The 27,435-nt window shown below is 37.4% G+C and overlaps 1 protein-coding gene and 1 long non-coding RNA gene across 3 annotated transcripts in view; one reads left to right on the forward strand and one right to left on the reverse strand.

Annotated features, from left to right (window-relative positions):
- Nucleotides 1-25,782, reverse strand: part of WDR11 (WD repeat domain 11) — a 62,951-nt gene extending 37,169 nt beyond the window's left edge. Inside the window, exons 1-11 of one of the 2 annotated variants that reach the window (XM_058435950.1) lie at nt 25,638-25,782; nt 24,542-24,653; nt 17,735-17,888; nt 16,275-16,448; nt 13,647-13,833; nt 10,728-10,893; nt 10,184-10,298; nt 9,161-9,356; nt 8,756-8,859; nt 4,916-5,092; nt 2,324-2,408 (exon numbers count right to left, since the gene is read on the reverse strand). In XM_058435950.1, coding sequence (XP_058291933.1) covers nt 2,324-2,408; nt 4,916-5,092; nt 8,756-8,859; nt 9,161-9,356; nt 10,184-10,298; nt 10,728-10,893; nt 13,647-13,833; nt 16,275-16,448; nt 17,735-17,888; nt 24,542-24,653; nt 25,638-25,723 — 1,556 coding nt within the window. In that variant the 5' untranslated portion in view covers nt 25,724-25,782. Of the gene's footprint in view, nt 1-2,323; nt 2,409-4,915; nt 5,093-8,755; nt 8,860-9,160; nt 9,357-10,183; nt 10,299-10,727; nt 10,894-13,646; nt 13,834-16,274; nt 16,449-17,734; nt 17,889-24,541; nt 24,654-25,553; nt 25,572-25,637 lie in introns of those variants that run through there. The other variant, XM_058435951.1, reaches the window with a different exon arrangement.
- A 182-nt stretch (nt 25,783-25,964) lies between these two features.
- LOC116482669 (uncharacterized) overlaps nt 25,965-27,435 on the forward strand; it is a 91,279-nt gene continuing 89,808 nt past the window's right edge. Inside the window, exon 1 of the long non-coding RNA XR_004251950.2 lies at nt 25,965-26,445. This is a non-coding gene — a long non-coding RNA (uncharacterized LOC116482669). The remainder of the gene's footprint in view (nt 26,446-27,435) is intronic.

Genomic DNA, 27,435 nt, shown 5'->3' on the forward strand with positions numbered 1-27,435 from the left:
GTCTCAGCCCAAAATCTCCTTAAGCTGATTAGCAACTTCAGCAAAGTCTCAGGATACAAAATCGACGTACAAAAATCACAAGCATTCTTGTACACCAATCACAGACAAACAGAGAGCCAAATCATGAGTGGACTCCCATTCACAATTGCTTCAAAGAGAATAAAATACCTAGGAATCCAACTTACAAGGGATGTGAAGGACCTCTTCAAGGAGAACTACAAACCACTGCTCAATGAAATAAAAGAGGATGCAAACAAATGGAAGAACATTCCATGCTCATGGGTTGGAAGAATCGATATCGTGAAAATGGCCATAAGGCCCAACATAATTTATAGATTCAATGCCATCCCCATCAAGCTACCAATGACTTTCTTCACAGAATTGGAAAAAACTACTTTAAAGTTCATATGGAACCAAAAAAGAGCCCGCATCGCCAAGTCAATCCTAAGCCAAAAGAACAAAGCTGGAGGCATCACGCTACCTGACTTCAAACTATACTACAAGGCTACAGTAACCAAAACAGCATGGTACTGGTACCACAACAAAGATATAGATCAATGGAACAGAACAGAGCCCTCAGAAATAATGCTGCATATCTACAACTATCTGATCTTTGACAAACCTGACAAAAACAAGAAATGGGGAAAGGATTCCCTATTTAATAAACGGTGCTGGGAAAACCGGCTAGCCATATGGAGAAAGCTGAAACTGGATCCCTTCCTTACACCTTATACAAAAATTAATTCAAGATGGATTAAAGACTTAAATGTTACACCTAAAACCATAAAAACTCTAGAAGAAAACCTAGGCAATACCATTCAGGACATAGGCATGGGCAAGGACTTCATGTCTAAAACACCAAAAGCAACGGCAACAAAAGCCAAAATTGACAAATGGGATCTGATTAAACTAAAGAGCTTCTGCACAGCAAAAGAAAGTACCATCAGAGTGAACAGGCAACCTACAAAATGGGAGAAAATTTTCGCAACCTACTCATCTGACAAAGGGCTAATACCCAGAATCTACAATGAACTCAAACAAATTTACAAGAAAAAAACAAACAATCCCATCAAAAAGTGGGCAAAGGACATGAACAGACACTTCTCAAAAGAAGACATTTAGGCAGCCAAAAAACACATGAAAAAATGCTCATCATCACTGGCCATCAGAGAAATGCAAATCAAAACCACAATGAGATACCATCTCACACCAGCTATCATTAAAAAGTCAGGAAACAACAGGTGCTGGAGAGGATGTGGAGAAATAGGAACACTTTTACACTGTTGGTGGGAATGTAAACCAGTTCAACCATTGTGGAAGTCAGTGTGGCGATTCCTCAGGATCTAGAACTAGAAATACCATTTGACCCAGCCATCCCATTACTGGGTATATACCCAAAGGACTATAAATCATGCTGCTATAAAGACACATGCACACGTATGTTTATTGCGGCACTATTCACAATAGCAAAGACTTGGAACCAACCCAAATGTCCAACAACGATAGACTGGATTAAGAAAATGTGGCACATATACACCATGGAATACTATGCAGCCATAAAAAATGATGAGTTCATGTCCTTTGTAGGGACATGGATGAAACTGGAAAACATCATTCTCAGTAAACTATTGCAAGGACAAAAAACCAAACACCGCATGTTCTCACTCATAGGTGGGAATTGAACAATGAGAACTCATGGACACAGGAAGGGGAACATCACACTCCGGGGACTGTTGTGGGGTGGGGGTAGTGGAGAGGGACAGCATTAGGAGATATACCTAATGCTAAATGACGAGTTAATGGGTGCAGCAAACCAATATGGCACATGGATACATATGTAACAAACCTGCACATTGTGCACATGTACCCTAAAACCTAAGGTATAATAAAAAAAAATTTTAAATAATAAAAAGTAATAATTTTCAGCAAAATAAATAAATAAATAAAATAAACCTGAACAAGGCAACGTAAGGACATCCAGTGAGAAAACAGCCTGGCCCTTAGGAGAAATAAATGAGGTGCAACAATATTAGTTGGTACAAAAATAGCTGTGCTTTTTGCCATTAAAACTGCAAAAACCGCAATTACTTTTGCACCAATCTAATAAAAGAGAAAACATTCTCTACTGCTTATGTTCTTTACACAGCAAACAATTAGTTATCATCCTTGATTAACATAGCCATTAGTTGGACATGAACATTATTCAAACTTTTCAAATAATCACCACTACAGATATCATTGGAGTACTCAATGTAGAAAATTCTATGAGAATTTGTTTTCTGATATGATGTTTGTGTTGTCACCATCACAATGACATACTTACTTGACTTCACATGAGTGGATGCTTAACTCCTTGTGTAGCAGACCACTGGTGAGATGGTATACCAGGACAGAACCGTTACCTGTACCTTTCAAAATGACATCATGGAAGAGCATTAATTCAGTGGGAGTTCCAGCACTTTGCAAGAAAAGTCTTTTCTCAAGACTTTAATCACTTAACAACATTTATCTTTTATAAAAGAAACCCAAACTATGTGTTTAAACAAACACACAAAAAGAATGAATTTCTCTGGGTCACTTCCTTATTAAAAAAATGGGCCTAACCTCATGTGCTCAAAAATCTTGCCTAATTCCAGGAATAGATTTTTCACAGAAAGACCTTAAAACTTTAATACACATACAATTAATACACATACAATTTGAAGAAACATTTTCCTAAGCTTTTATACACATGGGAATTTATACTTTTTGAGACTCAGAAGGTTTATTATAGCTGGTCCTCAAATAAGCAATCTAGCAGAGCTCACTAACCAGGGTTATCCATTTTTCTTTACAAAGTTTGCTTTTTGTTTTGTCTCTTATATTAAATAAATCCTGACAAGAGAGTAAAGTAAGAATGGTTAACTGTGGTTTCTGCAATTAAAGAAACCTGGGCTCAAGCCCTGGCTCTTCCTTATACTCTTGGATGAATTACTTGCCCACACTAAATCTGTGTTTTCATCTCTTTAAAATGGGAGGAGTAGAAAATCTAGTTGTTGGAGATTAAATGGGAAAACATAAAGCACTTAGCACAGTAACTGGCACAAAGTAAGCACTTGGTTAACTATTACTATCCTGTCATCACTATAATTAATAGTTTATAGGTATTATTCTAAAGCTTTTCATGGTCTCAGGTAGTATGTCTAAAGTTTAAACGTAAAGGACATGGACATACATGAGAAAGTAAAGCTTCAGTCTCTATGGTGTTTTTACAAGTTAAGCAAGAAAAGTGAACAGTCTATATGGACAATCACTTTTGCACTGCACATGATTTAAAGATTAATGAATTCATACAAAGCAACAGAGTGGAAGTAAAAATGCTGGGCAAATTCCAATATTATCTTATTTGCTGAATAAAACTCCAGAAATCTTTTGCAAAACGATTCTAGAAAAACACATTGTACAGTTGTTTACATTTATCATCTATTTCATAATAATAAGTTTTGGCACTGAGAAAATAACTAAATTACTAAAATTTTTCAATTAACAGAACTTCATAATAATCAAATGATTTCTGTAATCTGAAAGTTTTAATGATGCTAAACCCATGATCTAACGCACTAGGGGCACCACAAGGAGAATTAATTCCATAGCTGAACTCTTACTTATCTTTCTTAGTGACACCTCTAGACAAACTTTTAGGTACTTATTTTATATTTTTACTTTGTTATACTAAATTCAGTAAATGATATTCACTACATACCAATATAGCTTATTCTACAATGGAAATCTCAGACCTTGCCATAGCTCTTATTACATAGCTATCCCAAGAAGTAGTTTTCCCCAAGAAATTTACAAAATCCTAACTGACAAATCAGGAACACTGACATAATACATACAAGCACATATGAAGCACACTGATAAATCCTAATTAAAATCTATTAGTGGTGAAATATTAATCAATAGTTTCTAAAGCAAAAATTAAACACATCTGCATTATATAAATCGGGACACATATATAGACAATTGAATCATAAAAATCAAATCGCTTTCAAAAGATAGGCACAGAAAAAAACAGGAGAAGGGTACTACCAAACAGTAATACCCAAATGAGTCTTTAACACTGAGAAGTCAGCCATGTTGGCCACAGAATAAATATGGTGAGGTTTTCACCACAAATCACATGTTAATAGACTGGGGGAGAAAGCCAGAAGCCAGCCGATAGCATCTTAAGAAGAAAGTTGAGTTTCAAACAAATACACTGTTTTTCAAAAGTTTTGGAGAAATGTATTTTAATAATGTGTACTTAATAGCAAACTAAATTTTGTTTTTTTTCTCTATGCTGTAAAGAAAATTAGGTTCATCACCTTACTATGAAATCAATGTGACAGCAAGTTGGAACCCAGATAAATTTTTCTACCTATAACATACAAATACACAATTTCACACCAAAAGGCAAATCTTAATTTATAGGGACCATAGCCACTTTAAATAATATTTAATATATAACTCTTAGCAAAAGAAGAACCCTGCTATCATTAAACTATTAACCCTGACTATATTTTTAGTCAATAAAGACCCAACGAAAACTGACATGACATAAAGACTGGGGTGGTCCAATTACAGACAAGGAGCCTGGGATTCAGCACTGCAGGCATGAGCCTCCTGATATTTCCGAGATGAATGGACAGCGTCAGGGACTTGACTGTCCAGTCTCAGGTGGATGAAGACTTGGCATTCCCATTCAGTATAAGACGGTTGGAATAAAAGGACAGAAAAAAATTTTTTTTAAAGTTCCAGGATGAGTATTTACAGTTTCACTTAGCCTCTATCTCCTTTTAAAGCATCCTCAAAAAGAATAAAGGATCTTCTAGAAACTAGAAAACCTAAACATCTTATAAAGTGAGTTAAAAAAAAGACCAGGTCAAATACTCACCAACAGCCAGCAGTGGCTGATACATCTTGATGTTTTTTGTGGTCAACGGTGGACACATACGAATAGCAAACTGTGGTGCAGGCAGTCCTGAAAGCAGTCCCGTCAGCAGGAACTTGAGGTGCACTTCCCGCAGAATTGAACCTCTGGGATGTTCTTCCCCAGCAATTGCACTTTGCCCTGATTTGTAATAAAAATAACAAATACATTAACTACAGTGTATGCTGATCTTAAAAAGCTAAAGAAAATTTTCAGTAGAAATGCTCTTCAGGTGTAAAAGTATAATGTAGTTAATGTAGTACTTTGGCGGCTGTAGTTATTAGGGACACAATGACTCTGTACCGGCTATGGGACTTAAATTGCATCGACTAACATTTCAAAGGATAGATTACTCCCGAGTCCTGCTATCCAGAATACAGGGACCTATGTCTTCTAAGAAACACTGTTTCAGTCAGTGTTCCTGGTATTAAAGCACAACACAGGCTTCAGAACAAAGCAAGAGAACTTGCATTAGAGAACAGTTTCTGCAGAGTGAACTACTGTACTGCATTCTCATATTACTGCCTTTTGAAAGAGTTAGTTTTCAATCTGATGTACTCTGTAAAGTACACACAAAATTGGTATTCATGAAAAACAGGTTTAAATAACTTATCCATAATTTCTAAGAAACCTTAATGTGTCAGTGTAATTACAAAATATGTTTTATAAGTAAATATAAAATAAATACAAATATATATTCATAAATCACATGTATAATATATAAGCCATCACTGTCAATAGTTAAGACTTCAGTGGCATTATTTTCACATACACCATTCGTACTTAGGTTAGCAAGTCTCACACTAAAAAGATGACTCCAATAAAAATCATTCTAACAAAATCTAAACAGTACAAGGAAATCAAGACTGTTCATTAAAAAGGTATACAAATTTCCTTTCTATAAACCACTATGGAATATTGGGATTAACTTGCCAAAAATAGAATATGCATGAGTATATACATACATGTCTACACACACATAAACACAAACATGTCTATAGTGTGAAAGGAAAAGTGTAAATAATTACTAACAGTGGGTGATGAATACAACCTTTTGAAGCTGTAAAGTTGTTTTAATAATGTTATTTTAAAATCCACAAAATATATAGAAAAAATAGCATTTTAATCCTATTAAAATGATCCCTTAGGATTAGCCACATACTCAATACCAAGCTCTTTGCATAACTTTGGTTAAAAAAAGATGGAGGCCGAGGGTGGTGGCTCACGCCTGTAATCCCAGCACTCTGGGAAGCCGAGGTGGCCGGATCACGAGGTCAGAAGATCGAGGCCAACATGGTGAAACCCTGTCTCTACTAAAAATACAAAAATTAGCTGGGTGTGGTGGCGCACGCCTGTAATCCCAGCTACTCATGAGGCTGAGGCAGGAGAATCGCTTGAACCCGGGAGGCGGAGATTGCAATGAGCCGAGATTGCGCCACTGCACTCCAGCCTGGTGACAGAGCAAGACTCCATCTCAAAAAAAATAAAAAATAAAAAATAAAAAAAATAAAAAAAAGATGAAATATGAAGGAATGGGAAGCTTAACATGTAAGTGCCACACATACATATATTGGCTTTGAGTTGACTCCCAGGGAATGCCACATTTTTCTTCAAGTATTTTTCATAAGAGGCAATTCATAATGTAGGGCAGATTAGGCCTTAATAAGTATCAGCATTTATCCAGTGAATATAAATCAGCCTCTGTATTTACCTGAATTGCTAAGAACACAGTGAATTTCAAATTAAAAGTTTAATTAAAAGTTTAAATTAATTATTTACGAAGCTTTATTTATTTAACACTTTAAAATCAACTACATTGTCAAGAACTGCTATACAATCCATATCCATTTGTCTCTTAAAAACTGTAATTTATATCACTTAGATACCTAAACAGCATAAAATTTCAAACTCCTATGGGCTCCATATAACTGATTAGTGCTGTTCTTGTGTGTGTTTATAATTCTTTTCACTTTAAGTTTTCATATTAAGAGTAGACAGAGTGAATTAACTCAAAACATTGTGTTACTGAAAAAATAAATTTTGCAAAACATGTGTCCAGGCTTCCTCACATGGATTTATGTCTGGTAGAATAGATAGTGGAAAGAAAGAATTTTAAATATAATAATAAGTATCACTGAACAAAAGGATTTCATAACTGGCAGAAATCATAAAAAAACTGAGGCCTAGAGATGGATGATGGTCTTGCCCAAGATGACAGTGGAGCTGTCAGGACTGGAGGCCATTGCTAAGGAGCAGGCTCCGGAGCGAGGATTACCCGGGTCACACTTGGGCTCTTCCATTGTGTGACTGTGTGACTGTGTGGTTTAAAGCTTTAATCTCTCTGGGCCTCAGTTCTCATATATATCAAATGGAGATAATATTACTTACATTGCAAAGTTGTACCAAGGTAATATGTAGAATATTTAGCACAGCACTTAACACAGTATTAAGTACCCAATAAAGTGATCTGATTAATGTAATTAATAATGTAATGCTTTTTTTTTTTTTTTTTTGAGATGGAGTCTCACTCTGTTGCCCAGGATGGAGTGCAGCGGTGCGATCTCGGCTCACTGCAACCTCCTCCGCCTCCCAGGTTCAAGCGATTCTCCTGCCTCAGCCCCCCAAGTACTAGCTGGGACCACAGGCACATGCCACCGCACCTGGCTAATTCTTATATTTTTAGTAGAGACAGGGTTTCACTATGTTGGCCAGGCTGGTCTCGAACTCCTGACCTCAGGTGATCCTCCCGCCTCGGCCTCCAAAAGTGCTGGGATTATAGGCGTGAGCCGCTGCGCCCGGCCAGTGCTCTTTCTAGTACATCACTTATTTAGCATTTCAACAACAACAAAAAAACCCTCCTAAATAATATCGTTTTCAATTACATTATAGTAGAATAAATAATGAAACAGAAAATCCCTTATAAACCATAGCCACAACTGCAAAAGAATTAGATGTCCAAACTGCTTGGCATATTTACAAAGTCTTACAATTTCAAGTAGCATAAAATTTGAAATCACAAATTCTCATTCTTCCTTTAATATATACTGGCCTCATAATTAAATAACTTTGAACACTTTATCTCCAAAAATGATTTTTTGAAAGAATCCCCAACAAAAAAATAATTCGTGTCAAAAAGTTAAAATAATCTCTTCTAATACTGCTCAGTTACTTTATTCCTTCAGTAAATATTTACTACAAAACAGGCATGCACAAGGTACTGTGCTGAGTGCTGGGAAAGACAAAATAGAATCAAACACTGCACCACCCTTGTGATGCTTATAATTGATGAGATGAAACAAAAGAAAAAAACCCACAATTACAATACAGCTGATAACTGTTAGGAAAAACAAAAGAAGAGCATTTAAATTAGACTTGGGAGATTAAAGAAAACAACATCACAGTTGACTTTTGAATTAGGAGTAGCAGAGAGAAAGGAAGCATGTACTTCATTCCAGGCTGAGGAACCAGCAAACAGCAAGGCCCTAAGTTGGCATGGCATAGCTCAGCATCGGCTTTACGTCCAAAATCCAGATGCCTAATGTCATTGCTTTCATTTACATCAGTCTATCACGAATGAACATTTTCTATTTCTAACAACTATAATGCAAACCTATGCTACTTCAGGCACTTTTCTACCTAAGTATTTTAAACCCCTCTGATTTATTTAAGAAAGAATGATTCCATGTTCTAGTTTTCTCAAGTATTAACTTTTTTGACTTTAAAATAATTACAAGTGAGTGATTCTATTAATTTTGCCCTTCAGAAAGAATACTTAACATGGAGTTAGAGGGTAAAAAAGCTTACCAATCATGTTATCTAAGGAAAGGTCTGGGAGTTTATTCTGTAGCACTCCTACAGGAATTCCACAGAAAGACACTGGTGAATATAAAGGTGACACACCAGAACTACTGCAAAGACATAATAATTAGAAGGTTTTACATATTTAAAATCTGCATTACATATTAGGAATTCAAATTATTAAGTCCAGATCATGGCATTCTATCTATTTTTATATTATTCATTCATCTTACCCATAGGTGAAATAGCTCTAGCAGATTTACATAATTCCCTAATAATCTAAAGCCTTAATTATTACCTTAAAAATATTTTCATATAAAACCAGCCCTCCTATTTTTATGATTATGGAGATTTTTTATAAAAGGAAACAGGAAACAAAAAACAAAACCATGATCCTGTTGATTCATTTACCTGTTCCGTGAATTTCGATTACAAACTGCAGACTTGAGTTCCCATATCATGACCCTTCCATCACTCACTATGAGGGCGGCTGCATTCTCATTGACAGGACAGCACACCATACTGAAGGGACGGACGGTTTTTGTCACCCTGATTGCATCACACTGGCTTCGTAAATCATAGGTAAGCTCCTGAACTGGATCTGGATCTTCACATAAAATTGTTTTAAATATCAGAAAGCAGCCATATCAATACCACTACTGTTTGTTTCAACTTAAATAAAACCTCAACTAAATTTGGGCATCACTCCTTCATGAATGCAATGTCAAGCATGGCTTCACTTTTTACAATTACTACTAAATTTTTTCCAAATATAAAGATAATTTACTTAATGACTGTACTAAGTTTAATTTCCAAAATAACAACTATAATCAAGATACCTTGTTTTTCAATATTTTAAAATAAAGACAATGCTTTGAAAAAGGATCAACAGTGATATATAATTAATGAATAAATTTCCATCATAATTTGTAGTAGTCTGTAAGCCTGAAAATAACTGTACTTTCCAAAAGATGTGAAAATCACTTTGATCTTTACACAGTATATAATTTCACAAAAACATTATTTCCATTCTCCAAGATAAGACTGACTTGACAACTGAGACTTAATAACCTCTGTAACTTTACAGTGGAAGTTCTTACAGCCAACAAGTCAAGGGGGTATAATAACAGAGGCACACAAGGTTGGACTTGTACTGAAAAAAAAATTCCAAAAGATAATATCTACTTGGCTCATGGATATGAACAAGAAACACAAAATTTTACTCTCTTTGATGTATACAGGAGGTGCACTGTTTTAACATCAAGAGATTAATCTTGGGCTTATACTTTTTATGCCTCTTATTATGACCATATTTTAAACTTCCTCAAAGCAAGGAGTATGATTAACTATATACCTCAGCTGGTATTTGCCACATCAAGCTTTATAAAATAATTTTGAAGAAAAATATAACATTATTGTGAGACAGAAACTCACCTGGTTCCTCATTTGAAGTGGTAAAAATGTTATTATAAGATCTTCGAACACGTAAAGTTATACAACCATTTTCATGTAGACAAAATAAACCATCACGCTGAAAGCAGGGTATTACCTTTAAATAGATGATATATTTATTTTTTAAAACACAATAGATTAATAAAGTATATACTGTGAAACTCAAACTCATATTTAGATAATATGGGCAAAAGAAAAAAAAAAGAAACAAAAATAGACAAATCTCCAAACTTTAAAACTAAATGTACATTTAAAATATCCATTTATAATCCTAAAATAATTTGTCTTTACCCATGTAACTTAAATAGTTCAATAAATATCTCAGGATCAGTCACAATTTCTAGGGTAAATCAAACCAATCAAAAGTGCAGACAAAAAAATCAATCTAAAATACTGTTGCTAGTCTTTCGATAAATCGAAAAGAGAAAGTGGAGAACTGAAGACAAGACTTATGCAAGATTATGGCCTTCTTTTAATATAACATTCTTAATAATTTTGGGGAATATAATGTATGAATTGTAGATACCTGTAAAAATGGAACTCCTGTGCGTTCTATTGCAATCACACCCACCGTCTGATTCACCTCGAGGTCAAGGATTAAAATCTCTCGAGGATAGAGCAACAACATGTGATTCCTTTTTGAAGGCAGGTATGCCAACTGAAGGCAATCATTGAGAGTTACGAATTCAGCACTGAAAAAAGTAAACATTTACTTGGGTCAAAGACTTCATTTATATCAGAGCTAATAAAACATTTAATTTTGTACTTTACACATAAAAATTGACAATAAAAATGTACAACTATTCCCTGAAATGACCAACATGGGTTGGCATCCGAAACTTAGATCTCCACTATGTACCAAAATCCAAATGATAATAATATTGTATAGGATGGGTAGAAATGTCAGTGTTTCTAAGTTTTTGAAATATTAAGTAAAGTAGTAGAATATTAAGTTATTAATATTATACAAGACATGGTAAATGATGATATAATAATAGCTGGCAAGCATAAGACAGTTTTATTTTACTTTTACTCATTAAAAGTACTAGACAGCCGGGCGCGGTGGCTCACGCTTGTAATCCCAGCACTTTGGGAGGCCGAGGCGGGCGGATCACGAGGTCAGGAGATCGAGACCACGGTGAAACCCCGTCTCTACTAAAAATACAAAAAATTAGCCGGGCGTGGTGGCGGGCGCCTGTAGTCCCAGCTACTCGGAGAGGCTGAGGCAGGAGAATGGCGTGAGCCCAGGAGGCGGAGCTTGCAGTGAGCCGAGATCGTGCCACTACACTCCAGCCCGGGCGACAGAGCGACACTCCGTCTCAAAAAAAAAAAAAAAAAAAAAAAAAAAAAAAAAAAAAAGTACTAGACAAACTGTTAAAATCAAGACTCAGGATGAAAACATCAACATTTAGGGTAATTAGGGCCCCTGGACCAGGAGTTACTGGACTATCTGTATGGCTTTGGGCAAGTAACTTCCCCTCGGCTGCCTTCATTCACTTTTAAGCTGTCTTAAATCTTTTTTGAAACAAAGTTTCACTTATATTGCAGCATTTTCTTGTGTGTAAATAAAACAGGTCAAACTATAAGGATTTTAAGAGATTGTTAGGGTCTGAAAAATCATTTTAATAATTTGTGATTGTTGCATACATTCAATCACCTTTTCTATATTAAATATATTTCAATAGGAATAGACATACAATTATGTGCTATTTGCATTTTACATTTCATTTTACATACATAATTTTATTAAAAGGCTTTGAAATTTAAAATAAAGTTAGTTTACAAGACTAGAAAGAGGAATTTTTATTGCATTAAAATCCTGACTGCCATGTCCTAGTTGGGTGAGCTTGAGTAACTTTATTTAAATTGGTGTGGGACTCAGTTTTCCTTATCTGTAAAATGGGAATATTACTACTGCCAGAATTGTAGTAAGAGTCCATGAATTAATAGATGTGAAAGCACCCAGAGTGGTTCTACTTGAAGAAATAATGTATTTCCCCAATACTCAAGATATACATATAATTCATATGAGAGAAAACTTAAGAAATATAAAACATAACTTATAAAACTATTCAGATTGCCAAATAATTCCTTGTTTATGAGAGGGAATACATAAAAAATAGAAAGTTCTCTTAAGATACTTAAGGAGTAATCTTGAGGCCGGGCGCGGTGGCTCACGCTTGTAATCCCAGCACTTTGGGAGGCCGAGGCGGGCGGATCACGAGGTCAGGAGATCAACACCACGGTGAAACCCCGTCTCTACTAAAAATACAAAAAAATTAGCCGGGCGTGGTGGCAGGCGCCTGTAGTCCCAGCTACTGGGAGAGGCTGAGGCAGGAGAATGGCGTGAACCCGGGAGGTGGAGCTTGCAGTGAGCCGAGATAGCGCCACTGTACTCCAGCCTGGGCGACAGAGCGAGACTCCGTCTCAAAAAAAAAAAAAAAAAAAAAAAAAAGAAGTAATCTTAAGTCATTTTGGCACAAGGTGAGAGACAAATTAACTAGTGAACTTAACCAGCCTATGGCTTAATATATAAAAGTGATATTTACACACAAGTGCAAAATGTATTTGTAGAGCAATTTATATTTTTACCACATATTTTTCAAGTAGTTACTCACCAAGCCTAGAGAGAGTAATCTTGGCATATTAAAAATAAAGGCTATCTGAAAACGAATGCCAAAACAAACAAAAAAGCCTGCCAAAGCAATAATATACAGATTATAGCTATAGGATAAAAGAAGGAAACCTATTTCGAATACATCAAATTACTTAAACTTTTATTCAGTTGTAATTTCTTAAACAGTAACAGCTGACATCTTCTAAATAAATTACTAAGTATCAATGACATTATATGCTTTACTTACATTATTGGATCTATTGATCTTTAAAACAAACCTATGAAATACTTTAAAGTGTTATTTTAGAGACTGGGAGAGAGAAATTTGAGTAAGATTGAAGAAGTTTCTCAAAGTCACATAGCTACAGCTTCCCCCGGAGCCTTGGCTCTTAACCAGGATGGGAGACATCTTCACCTGCATAAGAAAAATACTCTGATTTTACTGCTTAATGAGAATGCACAGCACCTAAGTCAGGAAAATGTATTTAAAATGAGTATCCAGCTTTCGTGCCCAAATTTTTAATGCATTCAATGGCCCGAACTTTAGGATCATCGCGATTTTCACCAGTAAAAATCAGAATTCAAAAATTTTAATCTATAAAAGTCAGTGGGGAAGTTTAGCACAGCTAGTGGAAACAAAGGCAATGTTAAATGCTGAATCTCCTCTTAGGACAGGGGACAAAATACATATTTTTTTCCTCTAATAAATTCAAAATTAGAAATGAGAAAAAGTGAGATGAAGAAAAACATCAGTCTTTGTACATCGCCAAAAATGACGCTTTCATATAGGATAAGTAGATGAATGTTAATTTTACACTTGTAACTTACCTAGGTTTCTCTTGAGTGATTAAAATTTTTACTTTATTTAGAGCTTTCTTGGCACTTGTGGCTGTGGCCAGCTTGTTATGAGCTGGGCTAGAGTGTGGGCTGGATATGTAAACTTTTTTCCCAGGGCCTGAGGGAGGCTTGGATGGGGAGAAGTCTGAGATGAAAACAATACCCTCGCTGGTGAGCACTATATTGAGAAAAGCAAAACTCTGATTAAAGTTTAATCAAGTTTAGCATACAGTTTTATTCCAATATAATTTTGAAAGCAATATAGTGATAATTTTAATAATATATAACTGGCAATGTTATGCAGTCATAACATAATGGGAATGTTCTCCAAGTTGAAAAGAAACAGGTGGTCCATTACAATTCATCAGAGGCCTCCAAGCTTGGCATTCTAAATTATGCTTTATATTAAAAAGATAACATAAGGTTATTGGCAGAAAGAACAAGTGTTTGTTCTTCTAAATAAATTCAGTGCACGGACTTTCATTAAAAATCTTTCCTTATTATCCCAGTACTTTGGGAGGCAGAGGCAGGCGGATCATGAAGTCAGGAGTTCGAGACCAGCCTGATTAACATGGTGAAACCCTGTCTCTACTAAAAATACAAAAATTAGCCAGGCGTGGTGGCACAAACCTGTAATCCCAGCAACTCAGGAGAGTGAGGCAGGAGAATCGCTTGAACTGGGAGGTGGAGGTTGCAGTGAGCCGAGATAGCACCACTGCACTCCAGCCCGGGTGACAGAGCGAGATTCCACCTCAAAAAACAAAACAAAACAAAACAAAAAACAAACAAAAAAACTTTAACATATCCCATAACTTAAAAAAACAAAAAACCATACTTAAGAGGCTCTGCATATCACAATTAGCTAAGTTCAAATATTTGATTTGATGATACCAAATTGTTATCCTGAGCTACTCAGTCTAAATATATTTCCTTTTTCTTCTCAAGCATCAGATCGAACCTTAAGATGATTAAAGAATATTCTTTTCCCTTAATATTTAGAAAAAAGTAGTGGGCCCACAGTGACTTACTAAGTGTACATGAAACAAAAATAGTCAAGGAAGGAGCACCATATTTAGCATACAAATTATGCCTTTTTATGACTGAAAAAATAATCTCCCTCAACAATGGGCCTAATACTGGAAGATATGAGCAGAAAAATCTTACTACCCTTGGTCCCAGCCCTTAGCAAGGCTGCTCTAAACACAGGGAAAAAGGATGCAGTCAAGAGTTATGACAACCCTAGCACATTCAGTATGAGTAAATCAAAGATGTTAGGTCAACTGACACTCGGAAACACACAATGCTTTCATCAACCAAATTACAGAGATGTAAAGAGCTGATGCAATCAAGTTAGCTGAAAGCCTTGTTGCCTTTTCAGGTCCCAGAACTCATCCTTCAAGGTCCCCTTTGCTTCCCTTCTTTTGTGATGCCTTCCTTCCCTGACTCTGCCAACTGGGCCAGCCCTCCTAGGTGTTTCCCCAGCACTGCACCTATGTGAGTAAGTAAACTGGTGACCAAGGGAGTGTCTGTATGCACACGTTCATATACAAACATTTATATACGTAAAAGCCTAAGCACACTGTAGTGTATTTACACAGCCACATTTCCCATGTTATTATAATTTCGACTTTGTCTGCCTTTCTCTTCCTCCTTTAACATGTGCAGACACACACACGCCCCTCAATAAAAGTTGATGGGTAAAAGAATTTTGAGTCATTCAAATCCAGGAAAAACATTCCTTACCATAGCTAATTCCCTTACCTCCTTCATATTTCTGATTATTATCAAAGTGAAGCCTACTTTGACCACTTTATCTGATACAACTTGCATGCCCTCATCCCCCATTCTTCTGCATCCCCTTTATCCTGCCTTTATATCACCTTACTACATTAGAATTATTAATTCATTGTGTTCATAGTTTATGATATGACTTCTTCTCACTAGAATGCAAACTCTGTGAAGGCTCCTGCCTTTTGGGTTCCGAGACATCTTGGTTCCCAGAAGAGTAGCAATAGCTCAAGAAATATCTGTTGGATGATTAAATAGTTTCTAAACAATTTAGCCACAAAAATATCTAAAGTATATCTCATTTTTAGATCATTAGCTCAGGAAAACATTAAAAGCATATTAGCAAAAACTATCTCTGCAAGAAAAAATTTGCTTAGGCTTATTTCTTCTTTACATGCATCTGTTTATAGCACTCAAAATGAATGGCGTGAATTAGGACAATTTATTAAAAAGCAAGAACTTAACTTGGCCACAGACTGAATGAAACCCTTGATTCAAGTTATTTAAATGTTCTTAGAAAAAAATCTAATTAAGTCTGGAGTGTCAAAGTAACTCTCTGTTCCTGGCTAGTCTAATACTATTCACAAATTCAACACAGTGAAGGTGTAGCTTGCTGATTTAAATTTTTAATTATCATATTTGCAAATGATATGAACTTATGATTATGTGTATTAGGAGCTGCAGATATATGGACTAGACATGCTTCTCCACTTCGCTCAGTCATTTTAACATTATAGATGTATAATGTGTGTGTGTATATCTCATGCACATAGCATTACTATATTATAAATATCTCACTTAACTCATTTTCCACAAGCAACTGTTACTCACAAGTTAAATGTGAGGGATCAAAAGGGTCAAAAGAAAAAGAAAGAATGTTATCTGCGTAGCTCTTCTTCCATAGTTTGGTGCCAGTGTCGGCATTCCAGAGCACAATGTAATTTGGCGGGTGGATAGCAAGCAGTAAATCGCGGGAAGCATCTTGATTCCACAACCACTGAACATCTGTAAAGACCCGATAAAGAAAGGCAAAATTCAGAAACCACACTCTCCAAAATCCTTGGCTAACTTGTCGTTGATATTTAGTTTTTAAAATATAATCTTTAAAAACTTAACCACCAGCCCCAAATGTGACGTGTGTGTGTGTATCAATATTCCAGAGAAAAAACTAATTTTATATAAAAATAAGTTGTCTGGTTAAACTCTCAAGGTCAAAATTTTGAAGTAATCTGAAATATTACTTCAAAGAAAATAAAAGGCAATTTGCCCTAATCATTACTTAAAACTATAAAATCAATATGAAACTCTCCTAGCCACAATCAAGATGTCAGACTTTCCTAATGTTTCTGTGGAATTACTTAATGGAACTTTACAGTTTTTCATGGTTTTTCAAAAAATAAACAGAATATGTAAAGATCTAGCTCAGTACCTAGTACACAGTAAGTATTTAATAAATATTTTTTAAATAGTCATTTAAAAAATTCATTCAGTCAAGAGAGCCACTAGAGGACTTAAGTCTAAAGAATACTGTACTGGGCAGGGCGCAGTGGTTCATGCCTGTAATCCCAGCATTTTGGGAGGCCGAGGCAGGCGGATCATGAAGTCAGGAGATCGAGACCATCCTGGCTAACATGGTGAAACCCCGTCTCTACTAAAAATACAAAAAATTAGCCGGGCATGGTGGTATGCGCCTGTGGTCCCAGCTACTCCGGAGGCTGAGGCAGGAGAATGGCGTGAACCCGGGAGGCGGAGCTTGCAGTGAGCAGAGATAGCGCCACTGTACTCCAGCCTGGGTGACAGAGCGAGACTCCGCCTCAAAAAAAAAAAGAATACTGTACTGGTTTTAGGTCAGTAACATGAAATGAGCAAATAAGCAATCTATATGAAAATGAAAATAAAATTTTGTTCATCTCTGATAATGAACAAATTACTTAATGTAGAGTAAGCACTGATGGCTAGTTCCTAACAGCAGTGACCAATTTTCCTTATATTGTAGCTTAGATTACAAGATTGTAACATTTAATTTTTCTTATCATGCTTGAATGAGGCTGATACTGCAATTAATGAGTTTTGCCAAAGCACAAATCCGTTGAGATTTGAAGAAATATGCCTAGAAGTGTATTAATAAGGAAAGAAAGCTAGATGTAGATCAGTAGAATAGGCAAAACACAATCAAAAGCTAACTTGGAATTGATAAAATTAAATGAATGGGGGAAAACCCCCAAAACCAAAAAACCACTCCAAGAGTAAGTGTATCAATATACACACTTAGCTGAGCAGACTTTCCTCACCCTGGATAGGCTTGGCATGCTCTTGGATCTCACACTGAGCTACTCCTGCTGCTACATCCCAGACGATGATCTTCCCATTGACATCGGCAGAAGCTAAGCGCAAGCAATATGGTGAGCCAATGTTATGGTGATAGTTTTCCCTGGCCCATTTAACCTAGTATCAAGAAGAAATCAGATCAAGTAAATACTTGCACTGGATGAAACGGAACATAATTTTCACAAAACATCAACCAGAACCCACACTACATTTATATTACATAAATATTTAGCAAGAATAAAGAGAAAACTGGTTTTCATTTTTAAGGCAGCATTTTTGTTACTTTGGTATATATATATATATATTTTTTTTTTGAGACGGAGTCTTGCTCTGTGGCCCAGGCTGGAGTGCAGTGGCGCAGTCTTGGCTCACTGCAAGCTCCGCCTCCCGGGTTCACGCCATTCTCCTGCCTCAGCCTCTCCGAGTAGCTGGGACTACAGGCGCCCGCCACCACGCCCGGCTAATTTTTTGTATTTTTAGTAGAGACGGGGTTTCACCATGGTCTCGATCTCCTGACCTCGTGATCCGCCCGCCTCGGCCTCCCAAAGTGCTGGGATTACAAGCGTCAGCCACCGCGCCCGGCCTACTTTGGTATATATTTTTAACTGCAGTTAAAAAATTGTTTTTTTTTTAACACATCACAATGCTCCTGTGATGAAAAATGATATGATGAAAAATGATTCACAGCCTTAATATTTTGGGAAATTTAGGTTAAAACCCCAGGATGCCTTGGAAATCAGTTTTGCTAAAATGTAATTTATGACAAAATACCTAAAATCATATTTAGCAGAATGTTTTTCTGTATTCTAGTCTCCTAACTAAAAGGAGACAACTTAGAAACACAAAAACCTTGCAGAGGGAAGGTTAGGAGAAGGCAAAGGCAAACAAAAAACTCTAGCAGTCTCCCTCTTTCACAAAACATTAAGTTTTTCTCTAAAAAAAAATGCTTCATGCCTCTAGCAACATGATTACAATAGAATTTTTAAAATAAAAAACACAAGAACTCCAGGGCAAATCTGATTAAATTCTTGAACAATGAATACTGACAGAGTAAGGGAAACATTTCATAGTCCTCACTAGGAGTCAGGCCTTCCCTGGTCACTACCACCCCTCTCTTCTCAGTATCCTGCTAATTTTCTTCAAAGCATTTACTACTACACAATTTGTACTTATTTTATTTACATTCTTTTTGCCTATTCATGAGTCCATCAACTGTAAGTTCCATAGGGCAGACCATGTAGTCTTTGTTTGCATTTCTATTCTCAGACTTAGTACAGTGTCCAAAGCTCTGTTTAATAAGTAGATTTAAATACCACAAATCTATAAATACATATAAATGTATATATCGATCTATATATGTGTACAGATATAAATACACTCATATATAATGCTAAGGTAGGAAAGTAAGCCAACCAATTGCAGCAGTATTCATGAAAAAGATGGAAACAACGTTTTCTGAAAGTGAGCGTGAATAGGCCTTAAGGTTTTCCTGTAATAGATCTTTTGCTCAGGCAAAAATTTTTAAATGAAGTGTGTACGTGTATATATGCATATGTATGTGTGCATGCATATTTGTATGTGTATATGTTTGAATATGTATAAGTTCATAGGTATAGAATGTATATGAATAGAATATGTATAGTGTATATATGTGTACACAGTCAATTCTAGTTATTCGTAGATTCTGTATTTGTCAATTTACCTACTCACTAAAATTTGCAACCTCAAAATCAATACTTGCAGTGCTTTTGTGGACAAGTACAGAACGGTGAAAAAAATGTCACCGAACATACATGTGTGTTCCCAGCTAAAGTCAAACAAGAATTCTTGCTTTAGCTTTTACAATTGCAAAACAAGTGTTCATCTCATGATTTATTTAGTACCACATTTTTCACATTTTTGTTCTTTTTGCTGGTGATTTCACTGTTTAAATAGGTCCCCGAGCATAGTGCTTCTACTGTTTCTAAGTATGAGAAGTTGTGATGTGTCTTACAAAAAATACATATATATATATATATACATATATGTGATAATCTTTGCTCAGGCACATGTTGTTGGCTATGAGTTCAATGTTAATGGATCAACCGACATATTAAATAATGTCTTTAAACAGAAACACATATAAAGCAAGGTTATGTATTGATCAGTTGATGAAAATGTTGTGACCAGAGCCTCACAAGAACCTAACCACTAGGAGCAAAGTTTCAGTATTCACTAATTCAGTGTATACAACTTTACAGAATATAGCTACCATGAATAACAAGAATTGACTGTCTCTATGTGTATATATATGTTTGTATATGTATATATATTTGTATATGTTGAATTCCATTTAGGTAAACTCCAAGCCATGTATATATGTACATATTTTTAATAATCAAACTATTGAAAACCAAGGTTAAGGAAATCTTGAAGATAATCGGAGGAAAAAAGATATAATGCAGAGAAACAAAAACAAAAATTTTTCATCAGAAACTATGTAAGCTTGAAGATAGTGGAGTGATTTTTTTTTTTTTTTGGAGACAGAGTCTCACTCTGTTGCCCAGGCTGGAGTGCAGTGGCACTATCTCAGCTCACTGCAACCTCCACCTCCCAGGTTCAAGCTGTTCTCCTGCCTCAGCCTCCCAAGTAGCTGGGATTACAGGTGTGCACCACCACGCCTGGCTAATTTTTGTATTTTTAGTAGAGATGAGGTTTTGCCTTGTTGGCCAGGCTAGTCTCAAACTCCTGACCCCAGGTGATCCATCCACCTCGGCCTCCCAGAGTGCTGAGATTACAGGTGTGAGCCACCATGCCTGGCCAATGGAATGATATTTGTAAACTACTACTAGAAAAAAAAATTATAAACCCAGAATTCTATATCCTTTGAAAATTATCTTTCAAAAACAAAGGTGAAATACTTTCTCAGAGAAATGAAAGCTAAGAGAATCAACCAATATTAGACAGGCACTTCAAGAACTTACAGTAAATTCTTCAGTCGATGGGAATATAATACCAGACTGAAACTTGGACCTACATAAAGAAATAAAAGCTCCAGAAATGCCAAGGGGCAGTGTAGGGGGAAGGAAACAGAGAGGGAAAGAGAAGGTAAATATATTTTTCCCAAAACACCCTATACCTTACATCAGACTTGATGAAAGACGGAATACTTTCCCCCTAAGCTCAGGAACAGGACAAGAGTATCCTCTCACTACTGTCATTCATTGTAGTAGAGGTCCTAGCCAATGCAACATGGCAAGAAAAATAGAAGACACACAGATTATCAGTGAAAACATTGAACTGCAGTCACTTGCAGTGACATGACTGTCTACTTAAAAAAAATTTACCCAAAATTACTATTAAATAGATCTACTAAGTGAAGTTAGCTAGATTACAGCATATGGTCAATAAACAAAAATTAATAGTATTTTTCCCTATTTCACATCATATATAAAAATTAAAATGTATTAAAAGCTAAAGCTCTAAAATTCTTAGAAAAAAACAAAGGTATATATCTTCTTGATATTGGAGAAAGCAATGGTTTCTTGGATATGGCACAAAAAGTACAATCAACAACAATACAAAATAATAAATTGGACTACATCAAAATGAAAAAGTTTTGTTCTCCAAAAGATACCACCAAGAAAGTAAAAAGACAACCCACAAATTGAGAGAAAATATTTGCAAATCATGTATCAATCCAAAAATATGACATGAAAAATTCTAGAAATAAACAATTCATAAATTATGCGCTTTTCTGAATAGCATGATGAAATCTCCCACTGTCCTGTTCCATCCTGCCTCAATCATAAATCATCCCTTTGTCCAGAACATCCATGCTGTATACACCACCTGCCCTCAGTAGCCATACTGATTATCAGATCAACTGTTGTGATATCTCAGTGCTGTGTTCAAGTAACCCTTATTTTACTTTATAATGCCCCCAAAGTGCAAGAGTAGTAATGCTGATGTATTATTATAATTGTTCTCCTTTATTCTTATTAGTTATTATTGTTAATCTCTTATTATGCCTAATTTATAAACTTGATCATAGGTAAGTATGTATGAGACAAAACAGTATATACAGGGTTCAGCTTATAAACTTTATCATAAGTAAGTATGTATGAGAAAAAGCACAATATATATAGGGTTCAGTACTATCCAGGGTTTCAGGCATCCACTGGGGTCTTGGAACATTTCCCTTCTGGATAAAGGAGGACTACTGTATACAAAGAAATCTTATGACTCAATTATAAAAAGATAAATAATACAATTTTAAAATGGGCAAAGGACCTGCATAGACATTTCTCCAAAGAAGATATACAAATGGCCAACAAGCACATGAAAAGATACTCCACACCTTTAGCCATCAGGGAAATGCAAACCAAAGTCACAATGAGAATCAATTCATACCCATTAGGATGGTTATAATCAAAGAACAGACAATAGCGAGCGTTGGTGAGGATTTGGACAAATTGGACTCCTCATACACTACTAATGGGAATGTTAATTTGGAAAACAGTCCAGCAGTTCCTCAAAAAGTTAAACAGAGTTACCATATGAGTCAGTAATTCCACCCCTAGAAATATACTCAAGGGAAATGAAAACACAGGTTCACACAAAACTTGCACATGAATGTGCAAAGCAGCATTATTCGTAACAGGCAAAAGGTACAAAATAGCCGGGTGCGGTGGCTCATGCTTGTAATTTCAGCACTTTGGGAGGCTAAGGCGGGCGGATCACGAGGTCAGGAGCTCGAGACCACGGTGAAACCCCGTCTCTATTAAAAATACAAAAAAAAATTAGCCGAACGTGGTGGCGGGCACCTGTAGTCCCAGCTACTCGGAGAGGCTGAGGCAGGAGAATGGTGTGAACCCGGGAGGCGGAGCTTGCAGTGAGCCGAGATCGCGCCACTGCACTCCAGCCTGGATGACAGAGCAAGACTCCGTCTCAAAAAAAAAAAAAAAAAGTGCAAAATATCCAAATGTCCATCAATAAAATAAATGTGATACATCCTTACAGTGGAATATTATCCATCAGTAACAGAGTATGGATATATGCTACAACACAGATGCACCATGAAAACATTATGCTAAGTGAAAGAAGTCATGCACAGCAGACCACAAATTATATGATTCAATTTATATAAAATGCCCAGAATGGGCCAGTCTACAGACACACAAAGTAGGTCAGTGGTTGCCAAAGGATGAGGGAAATGGGGGAAATGGAATTGACTGCTAGTGGATATAGGGTTTCTTTTTGAGGTAAAAAAGTTCATCGTAATTGTGGCTGCATTAACTGTGAATATACTAAAAACCATAGAACTGTGCATTTTAAGTGAGTAAATTTCATGGTATGAGTATCTCAATAAAGCTATTATTTAAAAAAGAAAAAGACTCCAAATCTCTATGTCTAATCCTGACCTCTCTCCTAAAGCCCGGATCACTACAATGCAATATATTACAGGCATCTCAGATTTTGCATGTTGAAAACTTAAAAATTCACTGACTTCACAGATGCTTACCTCTGATAACTGGAAACACTGTCATTCAATTACACCAAAAGAAACCTTGGAGTCACTCTATTCTCTTACTCTCCTTTATACTGATCACTATAAAGGCTATCAGGTTTACCTCTTTGCAGCTCTTAAACATGACTTCTCCATGCCCCAGCTCTATTTTAGGCCTTTAGAATTTCCCACCAAAATTACTGCAAAAATCGCCTAAATGATCTTACTGCCTCCAGTCTGGCATTTCTCCAGCAGATCCTCCACTGCTGCCAGAGTTTTTCTAAGACGCAAATATGGTCACATCAATCTCCTACTCAAAAATCCAAACTCCTGCTGGGCGCGGTGGCTCACGCCTGTAATCCCAGCACTTTGGGAGGCCAAGGCGGGTGGATCACGAGGTCAGGAGATCGAGACCATCCTGGCTAACATGGCGAAACCCCGTCTCTACTAAAAATACAAAAAATTAGCCGGGCGTGGTGGTGGGCACCTGTAGTCCCAGCTACTCGGGAGGCTGAGGCAGGAGAATGGCGTGAACCCGGGAGGTGGAGCTTGCAGTGAGCCAAGATCGTGCCACTGCACTCCAGCCTGGGCGACAGAGCGAGACTCCGTCTAAAAAAAAAAAAAAAAAAAAAAAAAATCCAAACTCCTTCGTAATCTTATAAAACTTTCAGGACAGACAGCTGAATCTCTCTGGCTGCCCCTTATTTTCTCACTCCTACAAGTGTCCCATCTTTAGCCATCTTTATGGCGTGCTACTTACTTCTGTGTATATTCTTGCTTTTCCCTGCAATGCTCCTTGTCAATTTTTTACTTGACTAACTACTGTCTGCTAGTCTGGAAACTGCAAAGACTTCTGTGACTCTCCTCACAACCAGGCAATATGCAGCTCCTCTGTTTTCTCATAGCATGTTAAGCAAGTCTCACTTATCACACTATCATGCTGTGAGTCTTCCTTACAAGATGGAGAATTATCTGAGGGCTTTCATCTCCATATCCATAGCACATGCTAAGTGCTCAAAACTAAGGAATGACTGAGTGGTCTTGTAAATGGTAGAACTGGTGTCTTTCATCTGCCTTAAAATGATCTAACAACTAGCATTTAATAACTCACCCTGTATTGACATTAAGTTATATATATGAAAATTCTAGGCTACCCCAAATAGATTGTTATATTTAAAAGCTATTCAACACTTACACGTAAGACTTAATGAGAGCTTAGTGATACACAGTATTAAACTTTAGACTAGACAACATGTTAGGGTCAAAGTGGGATTTTACTTACCTTGACAACATCAGCTTTATGCTTTTCTAAAACTTGAAGAGTTTGGGCAGTAATGGAATCAATCACTACCACAAGTGAATGACATCCATAAGCAATTAAACCTTGCCAGCCCCTAGCAAAACAGTAATGTTAAATTTTAAGTACAGAACAAAGCAGGACAACTTCTTTCTTGCCATGCATAAATAAATGATAAGTCTAATTCATATGTACCACCATTAATAAAATCATTTAAACCCAAAGGCCAGTATTTATCATTATTCCATTTAAATAAAAATCTGGCTAAGCTTAAAATGCTTGTTGAAATTCACTTTTCATTCGGATAAAAAAAATTCTAAAAGATATGAAAATAGAGACCCGAGGACATAAAAAGGAACTTGTGCCCTCTGATTGTTTTTGTGGGCATACATCTTTCGCTTATCCGATAATGTGCCTGGGGATACTGCGGCTAATCCCAGTCCTTCCAACTAAATAAAATGACAAACACTGCACAAGACGTTTCAGTCCTCCTAACAACATCCCACAGCCACATAATTTTGCTTTACATTTGTCTAATGAGTAGTTTTCAGAGCTGCAGTGGTAATTTATAGTGAAAGGATAGAGTAATAAAGACGACCTGTTGAAGACAGGATGGAGGAGCCCGAAAAGAGGTGAAAAGGACAGGTGAGAGAACAGGCGCCTAGCACAGGGTCTGGCACATTGTTGAAGGACAACAGGAATACAAGAGAACGAAAAAGAAAAGACAGGATGGGAAAGAGAAAGTGCACAGGGAATTATTGGTGGAGAGAAAGAAGCATGGAGGCTGAAGGAGAGGTAAAGAGAGGGGAATGGAATGGCAAAAGGGCGAGGTGCAGAGAAAACAGCAAAGAAATATGCAAGAAAGAGGGGAAATGTATTTGCATGGGGGAATTTCCCACACGGGGCTATTATCACTTTTGTAACAACAAAAATCCACCAACTAAAAGCGATCTCATTGTGTGAGGGCAGCTCCCTGTCTTAGCGAGGCCAAACTAACCAGGGGGTGAAACCTCTTGTTCTTCCCCCTTCCCCTCACACATTCCTGGCCGATCCTGGCGACCTGGAAGCCCAGCGCCCTCACCAGTCCACCGCCGCCTTGTTGTGGGCGTTGAGGGCCCCCGTGAGGGTGCGCGCCGACACCTTGAAGTTCACTGTGTAGGGCAACATCCCGGCTGCCAGCCCAGGCCCTCGGCGCTGACCAGCAACCAGGAAGCGGCGGACACTGTGCTTCCGTTCCAAACAGAGCCCGGGTAGCCCCCTGGGCGCAGCTGTCAGGTTCCGCTGGATTCAAGTTCTACAGTCTCCGGGTTCCACCGCTCCCGGATTCCATTGCCCCGAGGTTCCGTTGCCTTCAGTTTCCGAGGATCCCAGGTTCCGCAATCTCCAGAGTTCCGCCGCTTAGGCGGTTGTGCTAATCTGCGTCAGCTGGGGTTGTATTTGGAAGAGGCGCTGCCTCCAGTCAAGTCTGTTTTTTTCAGGTGGGGACTGTAGGCCTTTGTGCCCTGCTGGAAATCGTGAAAAGCAAGAGAGAAGAGTCCCAGTTATTCTTTCTGCCTTTGATAAGTGAATTTAGGGCAACTACTAGTGCCAGTAGGCATGGGGGATCTACCGATGAAGAAGACACAAACTCTCCGCTCTCATGGAGTTTACAGAGAATAATGAATGAGATTAATTGAGAAATGAATCAGATTAATTGAATGAAATTGCCAGACTGAATGAAGTGAATGGCCCGAATATAAACAGTTTCCAAATACAGATAACACTGCATATCTGGTGTTGGCAATACTCCCTTCACGCTTGAGGAAGAAGCACGACGTCTGGGGCCAAGTGTGACCCTTTGTCTGTTGGGGTACCTTTCATTTCGCACTTTCTCCTCTGTTGCTCTCCAGGTCAGACCCAATCCTTCCCTCCTTTGTGTTCAGTGTTGGGTTTATACGCTTTAACTATAGCACTTAATGCAATGATTTCTTTTCAGCAATGATATTGGCAGATGTGTGTTTCTCTCCCCAATACATTGTTAGTTCGTTGATCAACAAAAGGGACAACATATTGGTGATTTTCATCACAGGTTTTTGTGTCTAGCTTACCATTCTTGTAAAGCAGCTTTCTCAAAGGTCACCTCATATCCTCTTAGTTGTTCAAACCAATGATCATGTTTTGGCTTTTAGTTGATCACGTTTTGCTGCGGCTTCCCTCCCTTTCCCTTGTTGTCTTACCTTTCCTTACCCCACACCCTAACCTACTTTTCATGCGCGTCCGTGTGAAGAGACCACCAAACAGGCTTTGTGTGAGCAACATAGCTGTTTATTTCACCTGGGTGCAGGCGGGCTGAGTCCGAAAAGAGAATCAGTGAAGGGAGATAGGGGTGGGGCCGTTTTATAAGATTTGGGCAGGTGAAGGAAAATTACAGTCAAAGGGGGTTTGTTCTCTGGTGGGCAGGAGTGGGGGTCGCAAGGTGCTCAGTGGAGGAGGTTTTTGAGCCAGGATGAGCCAGGAAAAAGACTTTCGCAAGGTAATGTCATCGCTTAAGACAAGGACCAGCCATTTACACTTCCTTTGTTGTGGAATGTCATCAGTTAAGGTGTGGCAGGGCATATTCACTTCTTTTGTGATTCTTCAGTTACTTCAGGCCATCTGGGCATATAGGTGCAAGTCACAGGGGATGTGATGGCTTGGCTTGGGCTCAGAGGCCTGACATTCCTGCCTTCTTATATTAATAAGAAAAATAAAACAAAATAGTGTTGAAGTGTTGGGGTGGCGAAAATTTTTAGGGGGTGGTATGGAGAGAGAGAATGGGAGATGTGTCTCAGGGCTGCTTCGAGCGGGATTAGGGGCGGCGTAGGAACCTTGAGTGGTAGAGATTAAGCTGAAGGAAGATT

This window comes from Hylobates moloch, unplaced genomic scaffold, assembly GCF_009828535.3.
Source record: "Hylobates moloch isolate HMO894 unplaced genomic scaffold, HMol_V3 SCAFFOLD_3, whole genome shotgun sequence".
NCBI classification, from domain to species: Eukaryota; Metazoa; Chordata; class Mammalia; order Primates; family Hylobatidae; genus Hylobates; species Hylobates moloch.